The following is an 18,533-nucleotide window of genomic DNA, read 5'->3' on the forward strand; positions in this document are numbered from 1 at the left end:
TATACTTAGAAATGGAAATTAAAATCAAAGATGGATAGGTAGGGTTAAGATCCATTGTCCTCAACACATTCTTGTCCTTCAAAATCTTCCGGCAACAAAGCCGGATTCCGCGGCTTTTCCGCGGCCATCAACTTCTCCCCACCACCACCATCACCACTAACGATTTTAGCTTTTTCATCAAAATACTTCGTAGCCACGCGTATCCTTTTTAGGATCGCGAAGAATTCTTCCACCTCATCATCATCTACTATCGCCTCCTTATTATTTTCTTCGTCCTCTTTCGTAACTTTCACCTCTTTATTATCGATCGCTTCATTATCATCGTCTATTCTTTTCCTCTTTTGCACCTCCATCATACAAAAAATATTGGAGAAAATATGTAAATGCCTATAAAATTTCCAAATTGGAATTTTTTGAGGTTGATTATTTGAAGGAGTTTTTTTTATGTTGTTTATATAGTGGATTTTTTGGTAGTTGACTAAGTAAATTAATCAATATATAATGATGTCATATATTGACGTTGTGGAAAATGTCGTAAGCAAAATGACGAATGCCTAGAGATTTGATTGTTGAACTCATTGATTTAATCTATCTATCTAAAATCACCTAACTATGAAAAAAAAGGGGATTGAACTTTTAACTAATTTTTTATTTATTGTTGAAAAGCTAAACCACCTAATTAGGAAAAACATACGAAGAAAAAGTACCTAAATATACAATTTATTTTATTATATTTTCTATTATTTTCAATCATTTGAAAAAAAGTACAAACATTTATAATTTACGCTATGTATAAGTCGGATACATCACTTTACGCTATATATCAATTAATTACATCACGTAAGTGATGTACAGATCGAATACAACACTTAACGATGTATCAGGACATTACTTTGCACAATGTGACGGCCGGGTACATTACTTTAATTATGCGATGTATCGGGACGTATGTGATGTCAGGACGTTGAGTGATGTATTCGAAATCGTGACGTGATGTATCATGACGTTGAGGATGTATTCAAAACCGGAATGTGATGTATCAGGACGTTTTGAGATGATCCAGATTCCAGATTCCACCAAATTTAAGAAATTTTTAAAAAATAGGAATAAGATGTATTTAACTCTTAACACTATGAGATTTGTGTAAAATTTACTAAACAATACACGTAGAATTACTAGTTTCTCTTAGTTTGACTTCAAATGTTCCAATTATTTATTTGTTTACAAAAAGTATCATTTTTTTTAATACTTTCTCGATTCATTTTTATCTATTCATTATTTCAAATAAAAATTTTTTCGTTTATTTATTACTTATAATATATCAAGATGTTTTTAGTACAATAGTAAAAACACGCCTAAACTATATCTGTTTTTTAAGTTCCAAACTTAAACTAGAGTATGAAAACACACTTAAATTATTTCAATTTCAATAATGACATGTTTAAAGCCCTAAAATTAAAAAGAAATATATATATATATATATATATATATATATATTAAAATCACAAATCAAAAATTATTCTTTATTTTCTTATATTTTATGTTAGTTGAAAATAAAATAAAAAATAAAAAATTAAAACAAATAGATTATAATTTTGTAGAAAGCCAGGGTGCCTTTCATCAAAGGATTCCATAATTATGTATGATGTAACGATGACGTTAAATCATTCTGATGGATAACGTGTAGTTGAATATTCAAAATTGCGTAGTTTTCAATCCTCCAATAGGCCAACATAATTAATGAGGAGGGAGGAGTGGTTGTTATTATCAGTGTTTTAAAAGACGAGAACATAAAATGAAATATTATATTTAATATAGAGTGGAACATAAGTCTCAATTTGTGATGTACAAGTTTCATCAAGCTTTTATTATTTTAGTTATAATATAGTAAAAATAATATCATCATTCTACCATTACTATAAACAAAACTCAAAAAGTAGTGAAAGAAGGCATGTATATACAAGTGTTACCAATTATGTAAGATTAACTAGTTATTTTTGGAGTTAATTTAGATGTGTGTGTTATATTTTCATATAGTATTAGAAGCAGATTCATCTTTATTTGTGTTTTCAATTCATGTTTCAGTTGTGTCTTGAGTCTGTACATGAATGATGTGTTAGAGACTTAGAGTTGACTTGAAATCTCACGTTGATTATAAAATGAATTAATGGTTTACTTATATGAACTTGACCAATTATTTACTCATAAAACTAATGTTTGAAAATGAGTTAAGCTCTTATTCGTATCTTTACAAGTGAAAATATTTTTAAAATTAAAAATAACTACATTTAACTTAACTAGAAAATAATTTTCTTTTCGTATCTACCTTAAAAGTATCTGTTCACCCGCTCATCTTTGATGATAATATTATCCTAAAGAATAACGTAGCTCGTAAAAAGATTTTTGATTAGAGCAATTTGACGTAGGAATAAAGGAAAATGAAAAGAGATAAATGGGACCAAAGGAACATCAGAATCACATGATAATTTGAAAGTAATTATGTGATGTATCACAACTCACGAGTATTGTATGACTCCTTTGGATATTAATTTAATTTTTATATACTAAAACAATAATGTATCTTATACAAATAATCAAATACTAGTTCACCTAAAATATAGTTATTATAATTATAGTCGATTAAAAGTGGTTTAAAATAACTTTAAAGAGTAATCTACTTAATACTATAACATATTAAAATAAACTAAATCTTATATCGCATTGAAGAGTCAATTTGTGATTTGTATCCTAATGTGTGTGCTTTTTAATGACTTGCATCTTATCCTTTTATTTTTAATGATTTGTACCTTAACCATCTTATTTCTTGGCAAAATTATAAAAGTCATCATCTTTTTTAATTATTTATAAGGATAAAATAGGAAAATCATCAATATTATATTTTTAAAATTTTAAAATATAATAATATGATTAAATTGCTTACTATCAATAGTATAATTGAATGTTCACGTCTTTTTTTCTTTCTTTTTAAAAACATATACGGAATTAAAGAAATAAAGATATTCTCGCCGACTTACAAATAAAATATTCTACCCAACAAAAAAGAAAGAAAGAAAAGAAACCTACCAAAATTTGAAATTACTTATTTATAGGTTGATGTGATAATAGTATTACTAGATAAACACCACAAATACCAACTAATGGGAAAAAAACAACTGTTTAGCCTAAAATGGAAGAAATTTATCTTAAAGTTAATATTTTCCCTTTTAAGAGAAATTAATTTTGAAACTAAAACATAAAAATTACTAAAAAGTAGAAACGAATGATTGTTCTTCATTTTCATGAAATATAATATATACCATTGCCATTTTACTTGCCAAGTAAAACATTTTAGGCTACCCTCCATATTTTTATATTCACTACTAATTAAAAACTCACTATCTTTTATTAAAAATTTTTAATAAAAAATATTTCATAGGAATTTTCATCAATAGATAATTTGATTGAATCAAAGAGAAATTTCAGAAGTTTCTCATCGTAAATTTCTTATGAGCTGATTTAGTAAAAAATATTGAGAAAATCGTATTTGATATATATAACACAAATTTTCGACTGATTGATGATAAAAAAATTTGTATTTCTACTAATGATTTATACTATACATCTATCAGTTTTTCTTCAATAAATTACCAAGTTAAGCACAATGGGTAACATCCATAAAAAGGTAAATTAGTAACCTAAAAAAATAAGATTTATCTATTACTCTATAATAAGTTAATATACACAAAGAGTGCAAAAGAATATTGGCCTTATATATAAGTCCCAAAAACCTCAAAAGATTCACTAGTGCTAATTGATTCTTTCACATCCAAAATCATGTTTTTCTCTTCCTTCTTATCACCTTATTCACTTACTTCTTTATCAATCTTGATTCTATGTATTATTGGTGTTGATTTTGTGTCCACAACACAAATCAAGATTGGCCAAGGTTACAAGTTGATCTCCATAGAAAAATCACAAGATGGAGGCCTTATAGGTCACCTCCAAGTAAAGGAGAAGAACAATATTTATGGGCTAGATATTCCAAATTTGAAGCTCTATGTTAAGTAAGTTTTTCCCTTTTTTTTCATGACTCAAATAAATAAATAAATAAATCATTTCTTTGACTTGCATGATGAACATCATTCTTGAAAAATATAATTGAATTTTTATGTTGAGTTTATGATTGCTATCAAGACTTGAAGAAAAAAAATGACTTTATATCATTTTTTTATTATTATCAAGATATAAACATCATTTTAGAAGAAAATAATTTGACTTTATGTCAATTTTGTGATTATTATCTAGACATCAACATCATTCTTGAAAAAAACAATGATTAAATCTTTATGCTAATCTTGTGATTGTTATCTAGGCATGAACATCATTCTTGAATTTTAAAAAGTACTTATGTTAATTTTGTGATTATTATCTAGACATAAGCATCATTCTTGATTCTTTTTATGTTTGTTGAATTTTTATGTTAGTTTTGTGGAGTAATTATTATCCAAACATGAACATCATTCTTGAAAGAAAAAAATTAATCTTTGTGTCAACTTTGTAATTATAATTCAAGCATGAACATGCATCATTCTTGATTTTTTTTTTTTGAATCCTTATTTTAATTTTGTGGTTATTATCCAGGCATGAGACGGATAATCGTTTAAGGGTTCATATAACTGACGCAAAAGAGCAAAGATGGGAAGTTCCTTACAACTTATTACAAAGAGAAACACCCCCATCATTGAAACAAAACATCGGTGGTAAATCAAGAAAGAATATTTTTTCATCAGTAGCAGTAGAGTCAGAATATTCGGGAAATGAGTTAATATTCAATTACAAAAATGACCCTTTTAGTTTTTCTGTGAAAAGAAAATCAAATGGAGAGACCCTTTTCAATTCAAGCTTTGATGATTCAAACTCATATAACAATTTGGTTTTTAAAGATCAATATCTTGAAATATCAACAAAATTGCCCAAAAATGCTTCTTTATATGGTCTAGGTGAAAATACACAACCCCATGGTATTAAAATATACCCAAATGACCCTTACACTTTGTATACAACTGATCAACCAGCTATCAATTTGAATATGGATTTGTATGGATCACACCCTATGTATATGGATTTGAGGAACAATGTGAATGGAGAGGCAAAGGCTCATGTTGTTTTGTTACTAAATAGCAATGGGATGGATGTGTTTTACAATGGAGATTCTTTAACATACAAAGTGATTGGGGGTGTTTTGGACTTTTACTTCTTTTCTGGGCCCACACCACTTGATGTTGTTGATCAATATACTTCATTCATAGGAAGGCCTGCTCCAATGCCTTATTGGTCTTTTGGTAAGTTTGATGTTCTCTCATCTTCTTTAATGTAATTGTATTTACACATAATACATGAACATGTCGTTTAATTTGATCTTAGCTGATATTTACGTATTTTAGTATTGGGCGTATATGGGTAGATATACTGTCTTACATGACATTAATTTACTTTATATCATGTAAGACACGTGTATCTATTTGTTTTACATCAACATGACGTTTAATTTTATCTAAGCTGATCTTTATGTCTTTCAGTATTAAGTATATAAGTAGGCACGCTGTTTTATGACATTAATTTACTTTATATCATATAGGAGACGTGAATTTATTCGTTCACATATAAAATTAAAAGACGTATATCACAGATAAAATAAAATTAAAGGAAATATTTATGTATTTTATCTTGTGTATATTACAACAATCTTTGATATTTATATGTTATATTGATACATCTCCCAAATTATAGTCAGTTTTCCTAATAATAATATCGTTTGTTTGAATATTTTTTGATTGCTGTAGCAAGATATTCTTATAAAGAATACATGACATAATATAAAAGTTGGCTTTTAAAAATTAGACTGTTGTCAATTTATATTAAAATGTTATTATAAAAATGATTGTCATATAAAAATCTGACTATACATCCTTTAATTTTTTATTTACGCCTTCAATCTCAATTTAGCTCTTTTTCCGCCCCTTACAAGACTATTACATGCATAACTATTATTCATAATATTTTAAATTTTGAATCCGTCTTTACGGTAAGATGAAGGCGGTGGGAGAATACTTGTAAGTTTAATATTTTGTCTTGATTAGAACCCGTGAGTGGCCTTTATATAAATTTTGTCTCTGTTGTTTCTGTTAGAATAAATTTGAATAAGTTAGAACCCGTGTTATGTACAAAACAAAAATACTCTTAATTAATTTTTGTCAATTGGTGTAATTTATTTTCTTTAATATATTTTGTTAGGTATAAGGTACGAATATTGATAGCACGTGGATCATCTTCTTCTCTTTTTTTTTTTAAAAAAATATATCGAAGTAGGTGATGAATTTACAACAAAAAAGATAAAATTTAGATAATCAATAAAATGAGTTACTAAGATCGTAGACAATCTAAATAATATTACAAACAAAGTCTAAAAAAAGGTTATATATATAATGTATATAATTTTATTAAAAAAGTAAAATAATCGTATTCGATAGAATCTTTGATTAATTCTTTTAATACATAAGTGGAAAGATTGAAGGCATCTTTTTTTTTTCTTTGCCACTTTGGCAATTAATTTACATAAAGGTATCAGCCCACATTTAAGTAGGTCTAAGTAGTAGATATTAATTACTCCCTCCGTCTCATTTGATGTACATTTTTCGCATTTCGAGTTTTAAACAAGTTTATTTTTTATCGTAAGCTTTTCATAGATCCTTTTAACATTTCAAATTATCAATTATTGTGACTTATAGTACTCTTTACGTAGTTTACAAATATATAAATTTCATTTCAAACTCTATAAGCAAATGTCCGGTCAAATTTATTTTTTTTGTGAAACTTGTCATTATTTTGAGGTAATGTATTCTTATCTATTCAGACGTAATTTACTCGGCATAAATTATGTAGGAATTAAGTTATATAGTATTTTTCAAATTTATTGTAGTGTTCAAAAACTAGAGTTGTGCCTTTTAGGCAAATGTTCTTTAATTTGACAGCTAATGTTGAATGATACATTAAAAATATAACTCGTAGATATTACGATACGAATATATGAAACTTTGTCATACGAAAAGTTATTTCTTATTTCGGTGTTAGGACTTGTAACACTTGATCTTTTTCTTCGTTGTGTATCAGTATAATTTAATCGATTATAACAAGTTCCTTGTTGTGATTGCTGCAGGATTCCATCAATGTAGATGGGGTTACCACAATTTATCAGTAATTGAAGATGTTGTTGAGAACTACAACAAAGCCAAAATCCCTCTTGATGTTATCTGGAACGATGATGATCATATGGATGGTAAAAAAGATTTCACTCTCAATCCTGTTAACTATCCTCGTCCGAATTTGCTAGCATTCTTGGACAAGATTCATGCTCGTGGCATGAAGTACATTGTCATCGTTGATCCTGGAATAGGCGTTAACAACACTTATGGTGTTTACCAAAGAGGTATAGCTAATGATGTTTTCATCAAATATGAAGGCAAGCCTTATTTAGCTCAAGTTTGGCCTGGTGCTGTCAATTTCCCCGATTTTCTGAATCCGAAGACTGTTGAGTGGTGGGGTGATGAAATCAGGAGGTTTCGCGAACTTGTGCCTATTGATGGACTCTGGATTGACATGAATGAAGTTTCAAACTTTTGTTCGGGTTTGTGTACAATCCCTCAAGGAAGGATATGTCCTACTGGCACCGGTCCTGGTTGGATATGTTGCCTGGATTGCAAAAACATAACGAATACTAGATGGGATGATCCGCCTTATAAGATTAATGCTAGTGGAATACAAGCACCAATTGGTTATAAAACCATAGCGACTAGCGCTGTTCATTATAATGGAGTTAAGGAATATGATGCTCATAGCCTTTACGGGTTTTCTCAGTCCATTGCAACTCATAAGGCACTTCAAGGACTCGAGGGGAAGCGTCCTTTTATACTGTCTCGTTCAACATTTGTTGGTTCGGGGCATTATGCTGCACATTGGACAGGGGATAACAAAGGAACTTGGGATGATTTGAGGTATTCAATATCTACAGTGTTGAATTTTGGATTGTTTGGTGTTCCTATGGTTGGTGCTGATATATGTGGATTCTATCCAGCACCAACGGAGGAGCTTTGCAATCGTTGGATTGAAGTTGGCGCGTTCTATCCATTCTCAAGGGATCACGCCAACTATTATTCACCTAGACAAGAGCTTTACCAATGGGACAGTGTGGCTGAATCTGCGCGAAATGCTTTAGGAATGAGGTACAAGTTATTACCATATTTCTATACTTTGAACTACGAGGCACATACTACTGGTGCGCCAATTGCTCGTCCCCTCTTCTTCTCTTTTCCAACTCTGACAGAACTTCACGACGTGACCACTCAATTCTTGGTAGGAAGCAGTGTCATGGTCTCACCAGTGTTAGATCAGGGGAAAACAGAGGTGAAGGCTCTGTTTCCCCCTGGTACGTGGTACAATTTATTCGATATGACACAAGCAATTGTCATAAAAGACCTACATTACCTCACATTAGACGCGCCTCTAAGTGTGGTCAATGTACATGTCTACGAAAACACCATCATACCAATGCAGCGCGGTGGGATGATATCAAAAGAAGCAAGAACGACACCTTTTACCCTCGTAGTCACCTTACCATCGGGGACAAATGACATAGAAGCTAAAGGAAATCTTTTCCTCGACGATGATGAGCTTCCTGAGATGAAACTTGGAAATGGGCAATCAACGTATATCGATTTCCATGCAACAGCAAGTAACGGAACAATGAAGTTGTGGTCAGAAGTTCAAGAAAGCAAGTTTGCATTGGATAAAGGATGGTTCATTGAGAAGGTTATAGTTTTAGGCACCAATGGTACTGATGGGGCTTTTGAAATAAACGTCGATGGACAACCGATCGAAGATGGTTCAAGAGTGAAGTATAGCACAACAAAACACAAGTACATAGACAATATGGATGATGAAGTTGATAAGAGAAAGAGTATGATGATGGATATTCATGGACTGGAATTGCCTTTAGGTAAGAATTTTGTTATGTCCTGGAAAATGTGAACAAAAACTAGTTACTACTATGTGTGAGTATTAGTACTTAGGTTTTCAAGGTTATTAATAAAAAACGAGCATACAAATAAGCTATCCTGCTCGGACTCTTTAAGAATTCTACCTTGTTTATCATATGAGAAGATCGATTAAGGTATTTTAATATATTACTTTTAGAGTCTATTACTCATCAAAAGGTCATTCAATATTTCAACCAGTCTCAAAACCTACAGATTGTATCGTACAAGGGATAACTTAGTTTAAGTTATATCGATAAAGGCATATATAAGTTCAGTTTATAGAACCTATAAAGTTATGTTGTACGAGACTAGTAATGAATGTTATATACTCTTTCAAAATATGATTGATATAATATTTTATCTTTCCCTCATTTAGAAATACTAGTTCTCGAATACGTGCAACGCACGTATATTTCACGTTAAGTAATTTTTTTAAAGAAAATAATATGACTTATATGAATTTAAAAGGAAGATTACTTTTTGTCTGATTTAAACTTCTGAGTCATTTCTTTTTTGAATTTAACATAAATAATTAGTAAAATAGTACACATATATATATATATATATATCGTATGTCACATGACAAACTATTAAAATCAATATTTTTCATGCATTGCAACACCACATTAAACTAATTACTTCAAATTTTTTATTAAACCTCAAGTATATAATGTCATATATAACATTTTTTTTTCTATAGTAATACATGCACTTACATATATTAAAGTGTAAGATAAATTAAAAAATAACAAAATAAAGACACAACAATTTTAACTAATTAATCAACATCACCTGATAGTTAAACTACCACGAAATGGTTCTTTGACATTGTTGCCTCAAATATCCAATCGGCTATAAGAATCTCAAGTTTTCAATTGTATGATATAATTTGAATAGTAATACACTTATCAAAATTACTGTGCAAATCAATTGGAACTGCATCCTATATATTTTTTAAANTATTTTCATTTTCGAATATCTTTTGATCTTTGTTTCCATAAGATGAAAATTAATTATATGAACCAAAAGATTAATTTAAAAAATTGGGATAAATAGTTCTAATTTAAAAATAATCATTCCGTTTTCATATCAAACGCTATATCACTAAACATACTAAGATTGAGGCTTAAACCACACATACATATATAAAAAGGATAGATATACCTGGAAAAAAAGAATAGAATGAATGGAAAATGAGAGAAAAGAAAACTTATTGTATACCTATATAGAGTTTTGTAATGTAAAGAATATGAAAAGGTGGAGAAAATTATATAAACATTGATCAACAATAACTAAGAAAAATATGACATGAAACGTTTTTGAATTGTAATCAAGGAGATTATGACTATCTATCTTCAATCTTAAATATTGAATTTAGTGTAAAGCATTAAGTTCGGTTGGAATGAGTTTAACTGCAGAAACTCAAAGGATCAATAATCAAAGATTAAAAAAAAAACTGTTTTGCTATCATTATTTATTTAATTTTCAAATTTTGTAAATGACATTTTCTAATTTAATAAATAAGTGAAGGGCATTTTAGTAATCCAACTTTTAAGTTTTGAGCTTCATGCTTATAATAATATATGATTGAGAGTCTAAATATGAAATAGAAGACCAGAAAAGAAAAAAGAGAGGTCTCCATTTCCAACCTGATACAAATCTCTCGCTAAATTTGTGTGAGTAATATCCTCAATTTTCAAGCAATCGAATAAAAATGTGGAGATCAACGGAGGAGAGAGGCGATCAAGCGAGGAACAACTGGAGGGAGTAGAGAGGAGAAAGAGAGAATAAGTAAACACATGAATCCTACGTGACATGATACACGTAGGACACCATGTAGGCCTTAAATTGCCACGTGAAATTTCACTTAAGATGCGTATTTTTATTTGTTGAACTTTATACAAGTTTAATTGTTTGCTCGTGCAGACTCAAAATTAGATGACATAAATGTAAATTCAGGCCAAATTAAAAAATATAGTTATATATTATACCTTTATATTTTATGTCACTTCATTTAAGCATATATTACTCTTAAATTGTAAAATATTAAAATTATCTTCACTTTAATTGATATATAAAATACAAACTTTCAAGTAATCGACTAAAAGAACCTATAACTAAAAATACGTAATTCTATAATAGATAAATCAAAAGATACTAACATAAAAATTAATCAAATAAATACATAAATAAAAATTATATTTATATAGTATAATATATAATAAAAAATTATGAATAATATCATAAAAATAAAGAATAGTAAAAATTCTGAATGCTATTATACATGACACTAAAATAACCTCAACAATATACATGAATGTGAAAAATGATACATAAAAAAAAAAACTTAAAAAGATACTTTTTGTTATTTCATTAAAACTATTCCGGATAAATTATCACGATACTACTATTCTATTAGCACAAGATACATTATATCAAACTTATCAACCAAAATAATATCATAATTTAATTATAAAACTATTTGATATTATCGTTCACGCTCGATCCCGTATAGCTATTGAGATTTGTGTATGCCAAATGTTGAATGAAACAAAATCAGAAGTAAGCAGCCACCTAACAGTGACACTCCATTGCCACTAGGAGGGGACACCATTTCTTTATTGTGCTTCATTTCTACAAAAATCTGATTATTAAGAAAATTTAGCAAATTCTTTTGTCTGATTCTGAAAAAAAAAATTAAAAGTTCTGACCATTGATTCATAATCCTTTTTCTTTCTATAAATAGGAATATCTCATCCACTTTACTCCCTTTTTGCTCACTTTTTTGGACCAAGAACACCAAATTAACAAAGAAGAAATAGTGGGTTTTTGAGAAATTTATGTCGGCAAGGTTTAATCTTCTACCTGTGATTGAATTTAGAGCACCATTAAACCTCTGTTTTTCATTTTCTTCACTTCTCTTTGTTGTCTCTGTGCAATTTTCCCCAATTTTATCGATGGGTTTGAGGCCCAAAAGGTACAATTTTACTCATCTTAAACCCTTTGTAATATGTCTGTTTGATTTTTCGTATGGTCACTCAACTAATAGTTGATTATCGTAAAAAAGTGAATTTGCGAGATAATAATTATTAGTCGAGTGACGATGTTGAATTGTGGTTTTTTTTTTGGTGCTTTTGGAAGCTGATCTATAGTGGGGTTTTGATTTTTTTTTTTTTTTTGCAGGGATTGTTCTGGAGCTGTATTTTTTGAGGGATTTCATATAAAGCAATTTTTACATCTTATTTTGCTGTTGAGAACGCCACTTGATACAAAAGTGTAATCTTTACAACTTCTCCTTTTATTTTTTTAGAAATTTTGAATATTATTTTTTAAAGAAGAAATTTTTGCTAATATTGAGGTTATGCTTAAGCCTTTGTCATCAAAATTTGAGAATCTTGGTAGAAACATGAAGAAAAAAGTTGATACAAACAGATTAGTGAGGAAAATTAGGATTGTTTGTAATGATCCTGATGCTACTGATGATTCCTCGGACGATGATTCGAGGTGTAAGCGTTTCGTTAGAGAGATTAAGTTGCAAATTGGCAACTCTTTTAATCTTAGAAAAGCCTCTGAGATTGAATGTTCATTTCAAGATAGTAACAATGGAGAGAAAAAAACAAAGAAAGAGGGTTTTGTTAAACCCCTGATTCAACCAAGGCCAGCAGGGGGTTTATTATCGAAATACAAAGGTGTTCGTCAACGAAAATGGGGGAAATGGGCTGCTGAAATTCGTGATCCGTTTAAAGGCAGACGTGTTTGGTTGGGTACTTATAATACCGCTGTGGAGGCTTCTCGAGCTTACGAATTGAAACGTCTTGAATTTGAAACTAGGGCGAAGATTAGTAGGACAAATGTGTCAAAGGAGAGTTCTGGTTCAATGGTCTCCGAGTACCAAAATCAGAGCCAAAATGTTGCTAGTGGTGTCTCAGAGGACTATGCAGAAAGCTCGGTATCACGTACTTCACACTCCTTGTCGTCATCATCAGTTCTTGAATTGGACACTTTAACTTCTGTATCCGCGTCTGCTCCAATTTTAAGACTTAATGGCCTAAACGATAATGAAAAGGCGAGCAATGTTGCGCCTTTGGAGGCTAATGTTGTCGAGCAAGAAGTACCTGAGTTGGCTATGATGGAGGAAACTCTACCTCTGTCTCAAATTGGTGAAAGTATGGATCTTGATTTGGAGCTTGAGTCGTTCCTCATTGGCGCTGATGATTTCAATCAGCATTTGGATGAGTTTGTTGTCAATGATTTTGAGGACCCTCCGGTTTATCTGATCGAGGGTGATGAGCAGTTGCCTACTGGTTTGCCTGATTTTGATGACTTCAATTTCGATGGCTACAATGAATCCTTTTCTTGGATGGATGATGCTCCGCGGACGAATGGAACACCCCTCAATATAGCATGCCCATAATTTTGCAGCTAGGTGACGAGTTTATGTTTTGATAGTATTAGTACTAAGTGTCAAAAGAGTCGTCTGTCTCAAGAATCAGTTAATTAGATGCTTGAGACCGTGATTTTCCTTAATCGAGTTCTACTTGTTTGTTAGTTCTAAGAAGTTATCGAGGCAAGGGGATGTTTTTGTCGTTTTCAAAGAAATTGTGAGTCCCTTTGGGTTTTCCCGTGCTCTTATGAGCCGTCTAAAGGGCTTCAATCTCAATGTGCTTAGTCTTCGAGTGTTTGTTGCCTATGAAAGGGCTAGAAAACGAGTATCATTTTAGTTCCAATCATGCATCTTTTTTTGAACTATGTTATCTATGATGAGTATGATATGAAATATCTCAAAGAGCTTTTTAAGAGAACTCTTTGGTTTTGTCTATACTTCTCCTTATTGATTCCCACAGTAAATTTATCTGTGTGTTGCTTTCTTGGCATAGTATACACTAGTTGTGTTACCACTTCTTTCAAATCATTTCTGAAAAATGATTTTCTTGAGCTGAATGTCTATCGGAAACAACTTCTTTACCTCATAAAGGTAGGGATAAGGTTCCAGACTCCTCTTATGAGATTATATTGGATATATTGTTGTAATTTAGTGGACGTTAACATTTTTTTTTCCTTCAAATCATGTTATTATGGACAATGATTTTCTTGAGCTGAATGTTTATCAGAAACAACCCCTTTACCCTATGAAGGTAGCGATAAGGTTGTTGAATGACTATCGGAAATCACCTCTCTACCTTATAAAGGTAGAGATAAGATTCCAAACTCCTCTATGAGGTTATACTGAGTATGTTGTATTTCTATTTTCAAATCATGTTACGGGAAATGATTTTCTTGAGCTGAATGTCTATCGGAAACAACCTTTACCCTATAGGTAGATATAAGGTCTCAGAACCCACTTTTGATATTATACTGAATACATTATCGATGTATAAGTGGATTTAGTGTTTGGGTGCAAAAGAAAGTATAGTTGAAATTGGAAAGCTACACAAGCCTAAAATCCAGAACACCATTTTTGACAATTTGTAGGTTCTGATTTTGAATAGGATAGCAATAACTAAAGGTGGTTGAAAGATATCACTCTATTTGTATCACCTAGTTTAATTCAAAACTAAAGTTTAAAATATTGGAAAGATTTGTAGTTTTAAATATGCTAGAATAATTGTGTGATTATAGAACTCGTGATATTAAACATGTCATAATATTTATAACAACATATTCTAGTAAAATTTTACAAGTGAAGTCTAGCGAAGTCTGATGAAGTTAATGTGTATGGAACCTTACTCCAACCTTTATAAAGGTAGATAGACTGATGCTGATAGAAATATTCACATGGTTATAATTTTTTTCATGAATAAATAAAGTGAAAAATGTCTAGTGGCCAATAAAATGGTTTGAAAAACCATGAGGTCTTTTAGGTTTAATTTCTACGGGATACGAATAACACTAGGTGATTTTTTCCATCTATCCTAATGTTGATGGATGGAATTATTTACTACTTGTTGCTCGTGGGAGGTGATATGTTCCCAGTAAAAATTAATCGAGGTACTCGAAAGCTGACTCGAAGACTACAATCCCTATGAAATATTTGTTGGAGGGTGCATATGGCTTTTGGAAGCTTAGAGAGCTAGTTTCATGCTGGCAATCTCTATCAATACATAGAACATAGACCACTTGTCCTTCAAAACAAAATAGTAAAAGCATCTCCTTCAACTAGAAAAAGGTTGATTTCGTTATAAGAGCAAGTGTCCAAACTAGATTGCAATAGTAATTTAGTACTATCGTGTTTCAGTTCACGTGACACACTTTTTTTAATTAGTCTTAAAAAAAAATGACGCTTCTGCTCTGGAATAAAATCATTTATGACAGGGACAAATGCGAATCCAAGATTATATACATGTTTATACACATAAGTTAACGGATGCACGTGCATTCACTCCTTCAAACGTGAGTCTCCCGTTGCTTTAAGAATATGAATTTAAATTAATCGAACGCTCGCAAATATTATCCATTGGATGCCCTAGCTTGTAGCTGACTAAGCCGTTATGGCTGTGATTGAATGTTACAAATGCCAAATTCTTCAATTCCAAATGGGACCAGGTCAGTCACTTTATCTTCTGATTTTTATGTATTTTTGTTATTTATACAATGAACTAATTTTTGATGCTAACAGAAATAAATATATACGGTATTAAAATCTTTTATTGACATTAGTTTAATTGACATCATTGAATTTAATATTTTTATAGGTTTTAAGAATATTTATAAAAAATGTTAATCATCCTTGATTAATTAACGTTAAAAATCATTTTTAATATAGTAATCGTGCTCTGGTGTTCTGATAAAAGTGTACTAAATCGTCCCAACACAATCATAATCAATAAAATTTAATTTGATACTAAATATTTTTAAACAATTATTTGTATTTATTTATTTTTAAAAATTTTTAAATGTAAATTATTACTTAATATCTTTTTTATAAATGATTTTTTCAAACACTTTTTTAAGATATTATTTTTAAGCAAGATTTTATCAATTCCACATTGAATACATTATTTTATTGAGAAAATTATTATATGAATCAAAAATATAGTTCTATAAGTAATAAGTTGATAAATTTTAAATAAAGATAAGAGTTAGAATTATAGAATCTGATTCAAAAAGTTGATAACTTGATATATCTTTCTTTAATATATAAATTATGAAGAAATAAAAGAATATTTGTAATTTACTTTGTTCAACACTTTTCAACTATTGATTCATATTTTAAACAGAATATCACTCTAATTATGAGAGGTTTAAAGAAATAGAGTGCATAATGACTAAAAAAATTTTTAAAAATATATATATATTTATACTTTTTATTATGAATAATTAATTCTTTTTAATAAAAAAATTAAACATGACCTTTTATTTTATAAAAATTTGAGGCCCCGACAAATTGGAGGCCTAAGGCAGTGGTCTTAAAAATAATAGTCAAGAGACGGCACTGCATATTAGTTCAATGTGTTAGACATGTAGCAACAGTCAATGGGAAATAGAGGGAAGATGAAAAGAGAAGAACCTGAAAAATTGGAAACTTGAAAAATCCTCTTATACTTTAGTGAAAAGGCATTTGTCCCTAATCAGTGGTGAAAAAAAAATAGGAAACTTTAAATATAGAAACACTCCTATTAATTGTTAAAATGGTTGGAAAGAGGGACCCCCTCTCGCCGTCGTCGCTCGGCTTCGGCTTATTTTTTAAACAAAGTTTGTTTTAATTATTTATTTAATTAATTTAATTTAAATGGTCAATCAATTAATTAGTTAATTAACCAAAACATTTCAATTGATTAGTTAATTGACCAACCCGACTTGGATTCGCGCGCGACCCGTTTTTGTTAATTCTTTTCCGTTTTATTTGAATTTCTGACTGTTGGAAGTGACTGTTCTGAAATGTTGCAACTTTCTGGAACAACCATGACCGTTTGGAAGTTTGCAACTTTCATGAATGGTCGTGTGGATTCTAAAAGGGTTGCAACCTTTCAGAACCAGTTCCTCTTGCCTATAAATATCATTCATTCTTCAGATTTTTTCCTTACAAATTTTTCTGATTTCTTCTTCTTCTTCTTATGCACAAAGTTTCTTCGTTTACTTTACTGTTGTTGAGTGGTTCGCTGACACCAGAGTTTTGGGTATGAATACGCTGGTGATTTAGATCATTCTATTGTGGGAGGACATATTTCAAATCAAACCTTGGATACTAAAGGAGAATAATTTCCTTAAGGGGACATTGTGCATTCAGTGAGCTTGATCTTTTTCTGTTCTACTTTTTCAGATTCTGTTACGTTTACAGATTTTAGTTTTTTGTGAATTAATTTATGTTAATCTTTCTTACTGGTTCATTAAACTTTGATAACTTCGTGTTTAATCAAAATTTTATTGGAATCAGTAATTCTGTTTTTCGAACGGATCGACAACACAATGCTCATAAAATGACTATTCAATAACATTTCTAACATTGTTCACATTTAGTAGTCCAGTTTGAAAAATTAATTTTTTAAAACTATTTTACCCTTATTAGTAATTAATATGCAACATCTTTAAAATATTGATATCACTATAGCCGAATGTAAATTCTTTGACGGTGAGGTTGTTGAATGAACTGGGGAAAACATTTTTTATTTCCTTTTCCTTTTATAACTAAATTTATAGTAATTTACGTAATGTTTATTATATAAATTTTTCGTCTTTCTTTATTTTGATGACAATTCGATGTCCCTTGCAATAAAAGAAGCATAAACATTATATTTTATCATTAATTAGTGCAATAGAATCGATCTCTTTTAATGTCTTCTGAGTTAAGCATGTGGTATAAGACTTGCATAATATGATTTATATATTTATTTATTTTTTGTGATTTGCACTTTATTACACAATGATGGTTTACCCATATCCACATCTCTATCCTTCGTCTCTTGACATCGTTGTTCATCTATTTCTCCTCATCGTCTTCTCTCTTCTAAAATTACTAACAAAATTCATAACTTAATAAGGGTTAATAACTTTGATGGTCACTCAACTATTAATTCATTTCACAGAAAGTCAATTAACTTTCATTTTCAACTCAAAAGTCACTCAACTATGACTTTTTTGCACAAAAAGTTGCGTTTTTCATTAAAATTTGATGAGATGAAATTTTAATTTTTAACCTGAAGAAACCTTACCCCAGGCCACGAACCAGGTTCGTGTAAGTTGCTTTTGAGTAAAGACAGAATAGAGACACAAACACTTATTGAATTAAAAACCTTCCTCACTCAAGGAAGGAAAAACCTCGTTTTATTAATTCAAATATAAGATTTTGTGATTACAACTCAATAATCAAAAAGTCTTATCTCTACTACTCCCTCGATTTACTCCAATCGATCTCTCCAAAAGGCCAAACCCACCTTTTGTTACAACCCTCACTAACACTCAACCCTACAAAGAGCCAAACCCACCCTTTGTACAATAAACTGT

General features: G+C 30.2%; 2 protein-coding genes across 2 annotated transcripts; both read left to right on the plus strand.

Moving 5' to 3' along the window:
• The first annotated feature begins 3,783 nt into the window (after positions 1-3,783).
• LOC107018219 (alpha-xylosidase 1-like) lies at positions 3,784-9,371 on the plus strand. Its single transcript, XM_015218641.2, has 3 exons — positions 3,784-4,064; positions 4,642-5,342; positions 7,217-9,371. Exons 1-3 carry the CDS (start codon positions 3,835-3,837, stop codon positions 9,082-9,084), a joined length of 2,799 nt encoding a protein of 932 aa, XP_015074127.1. The 5' UTR covers positions 3,784-3,834; the 3' UTR covers positions 9,085-9,371.
• A 2,294-nt stretch (positions 9,372-11,665) lies between these two features.
• Positions 11,666-13,913, plus strand: LOC107015638 (ethylene-responsive transcription factor ERF119-like). Its single transcript, XM_015215968.2, has 2 exons — positions 11,666-12,069; positions 12,276-13,913. The coding sequence occupies exon 2, from the start codon at positions 12,454-12,456 to the stop codon at positions 13,504-13,506; it is 1,053 nt and encodes a 350-aa protein (XP_015071454.1). The 5' UTR covers positions 11,666-12,069; positions 12,276-12,453; the 3' UTR covers positions 13,507-13,913.
• The last annotated feature ends 4,620 nt before the right edge of the window (positions 13,914-18,533 follow it).

The sequence above is a fragment of the Solanum pennellii genome, chromosome 4, assembly GCF_001406875.1.
Source record: "Solanum pennellii chromosome 4, SPENNV200".
NCBI classification, from domain to species: Eukaryota; Viridiplantae; Streptophyta; class Magnoliopsida; order Solanales; family Solanaceae; genus Solanum; species Solanum pennellii.

Excerpts from the sequence above, each read along its gene's own strand:
- LOC107015638 (XM_015215968.2), top strand. The coding sequence starts at position 12,454 with ATGCTTAAGCCTTTGTCATCAAAATTTGAGAATCTTGGTAGAAACATG.
- LOC107018219 (XM_015218641.2), top strand. The coding sequence starts at position 3,835 with ATGTTTTTCTCTTCCTTCTTATCACCTTATTCACTTACTTCTTTATCA. Across the intron at positions 4,065-4,641 it reads AATTTGAAGCTCTATGTTAA|GCATGAGACGGATAATCGTT; the intron begins GTAAGTTTTTCC and ends GTTATTATCCAG. Across the intron at positions 5,343-7,216 it reads AATGCCTTATTGGTCTTTTG|GATTCCATCAATGTAGATGG; the intron begins GTAAGTTTGATG and ends TGATTGCTGCAG.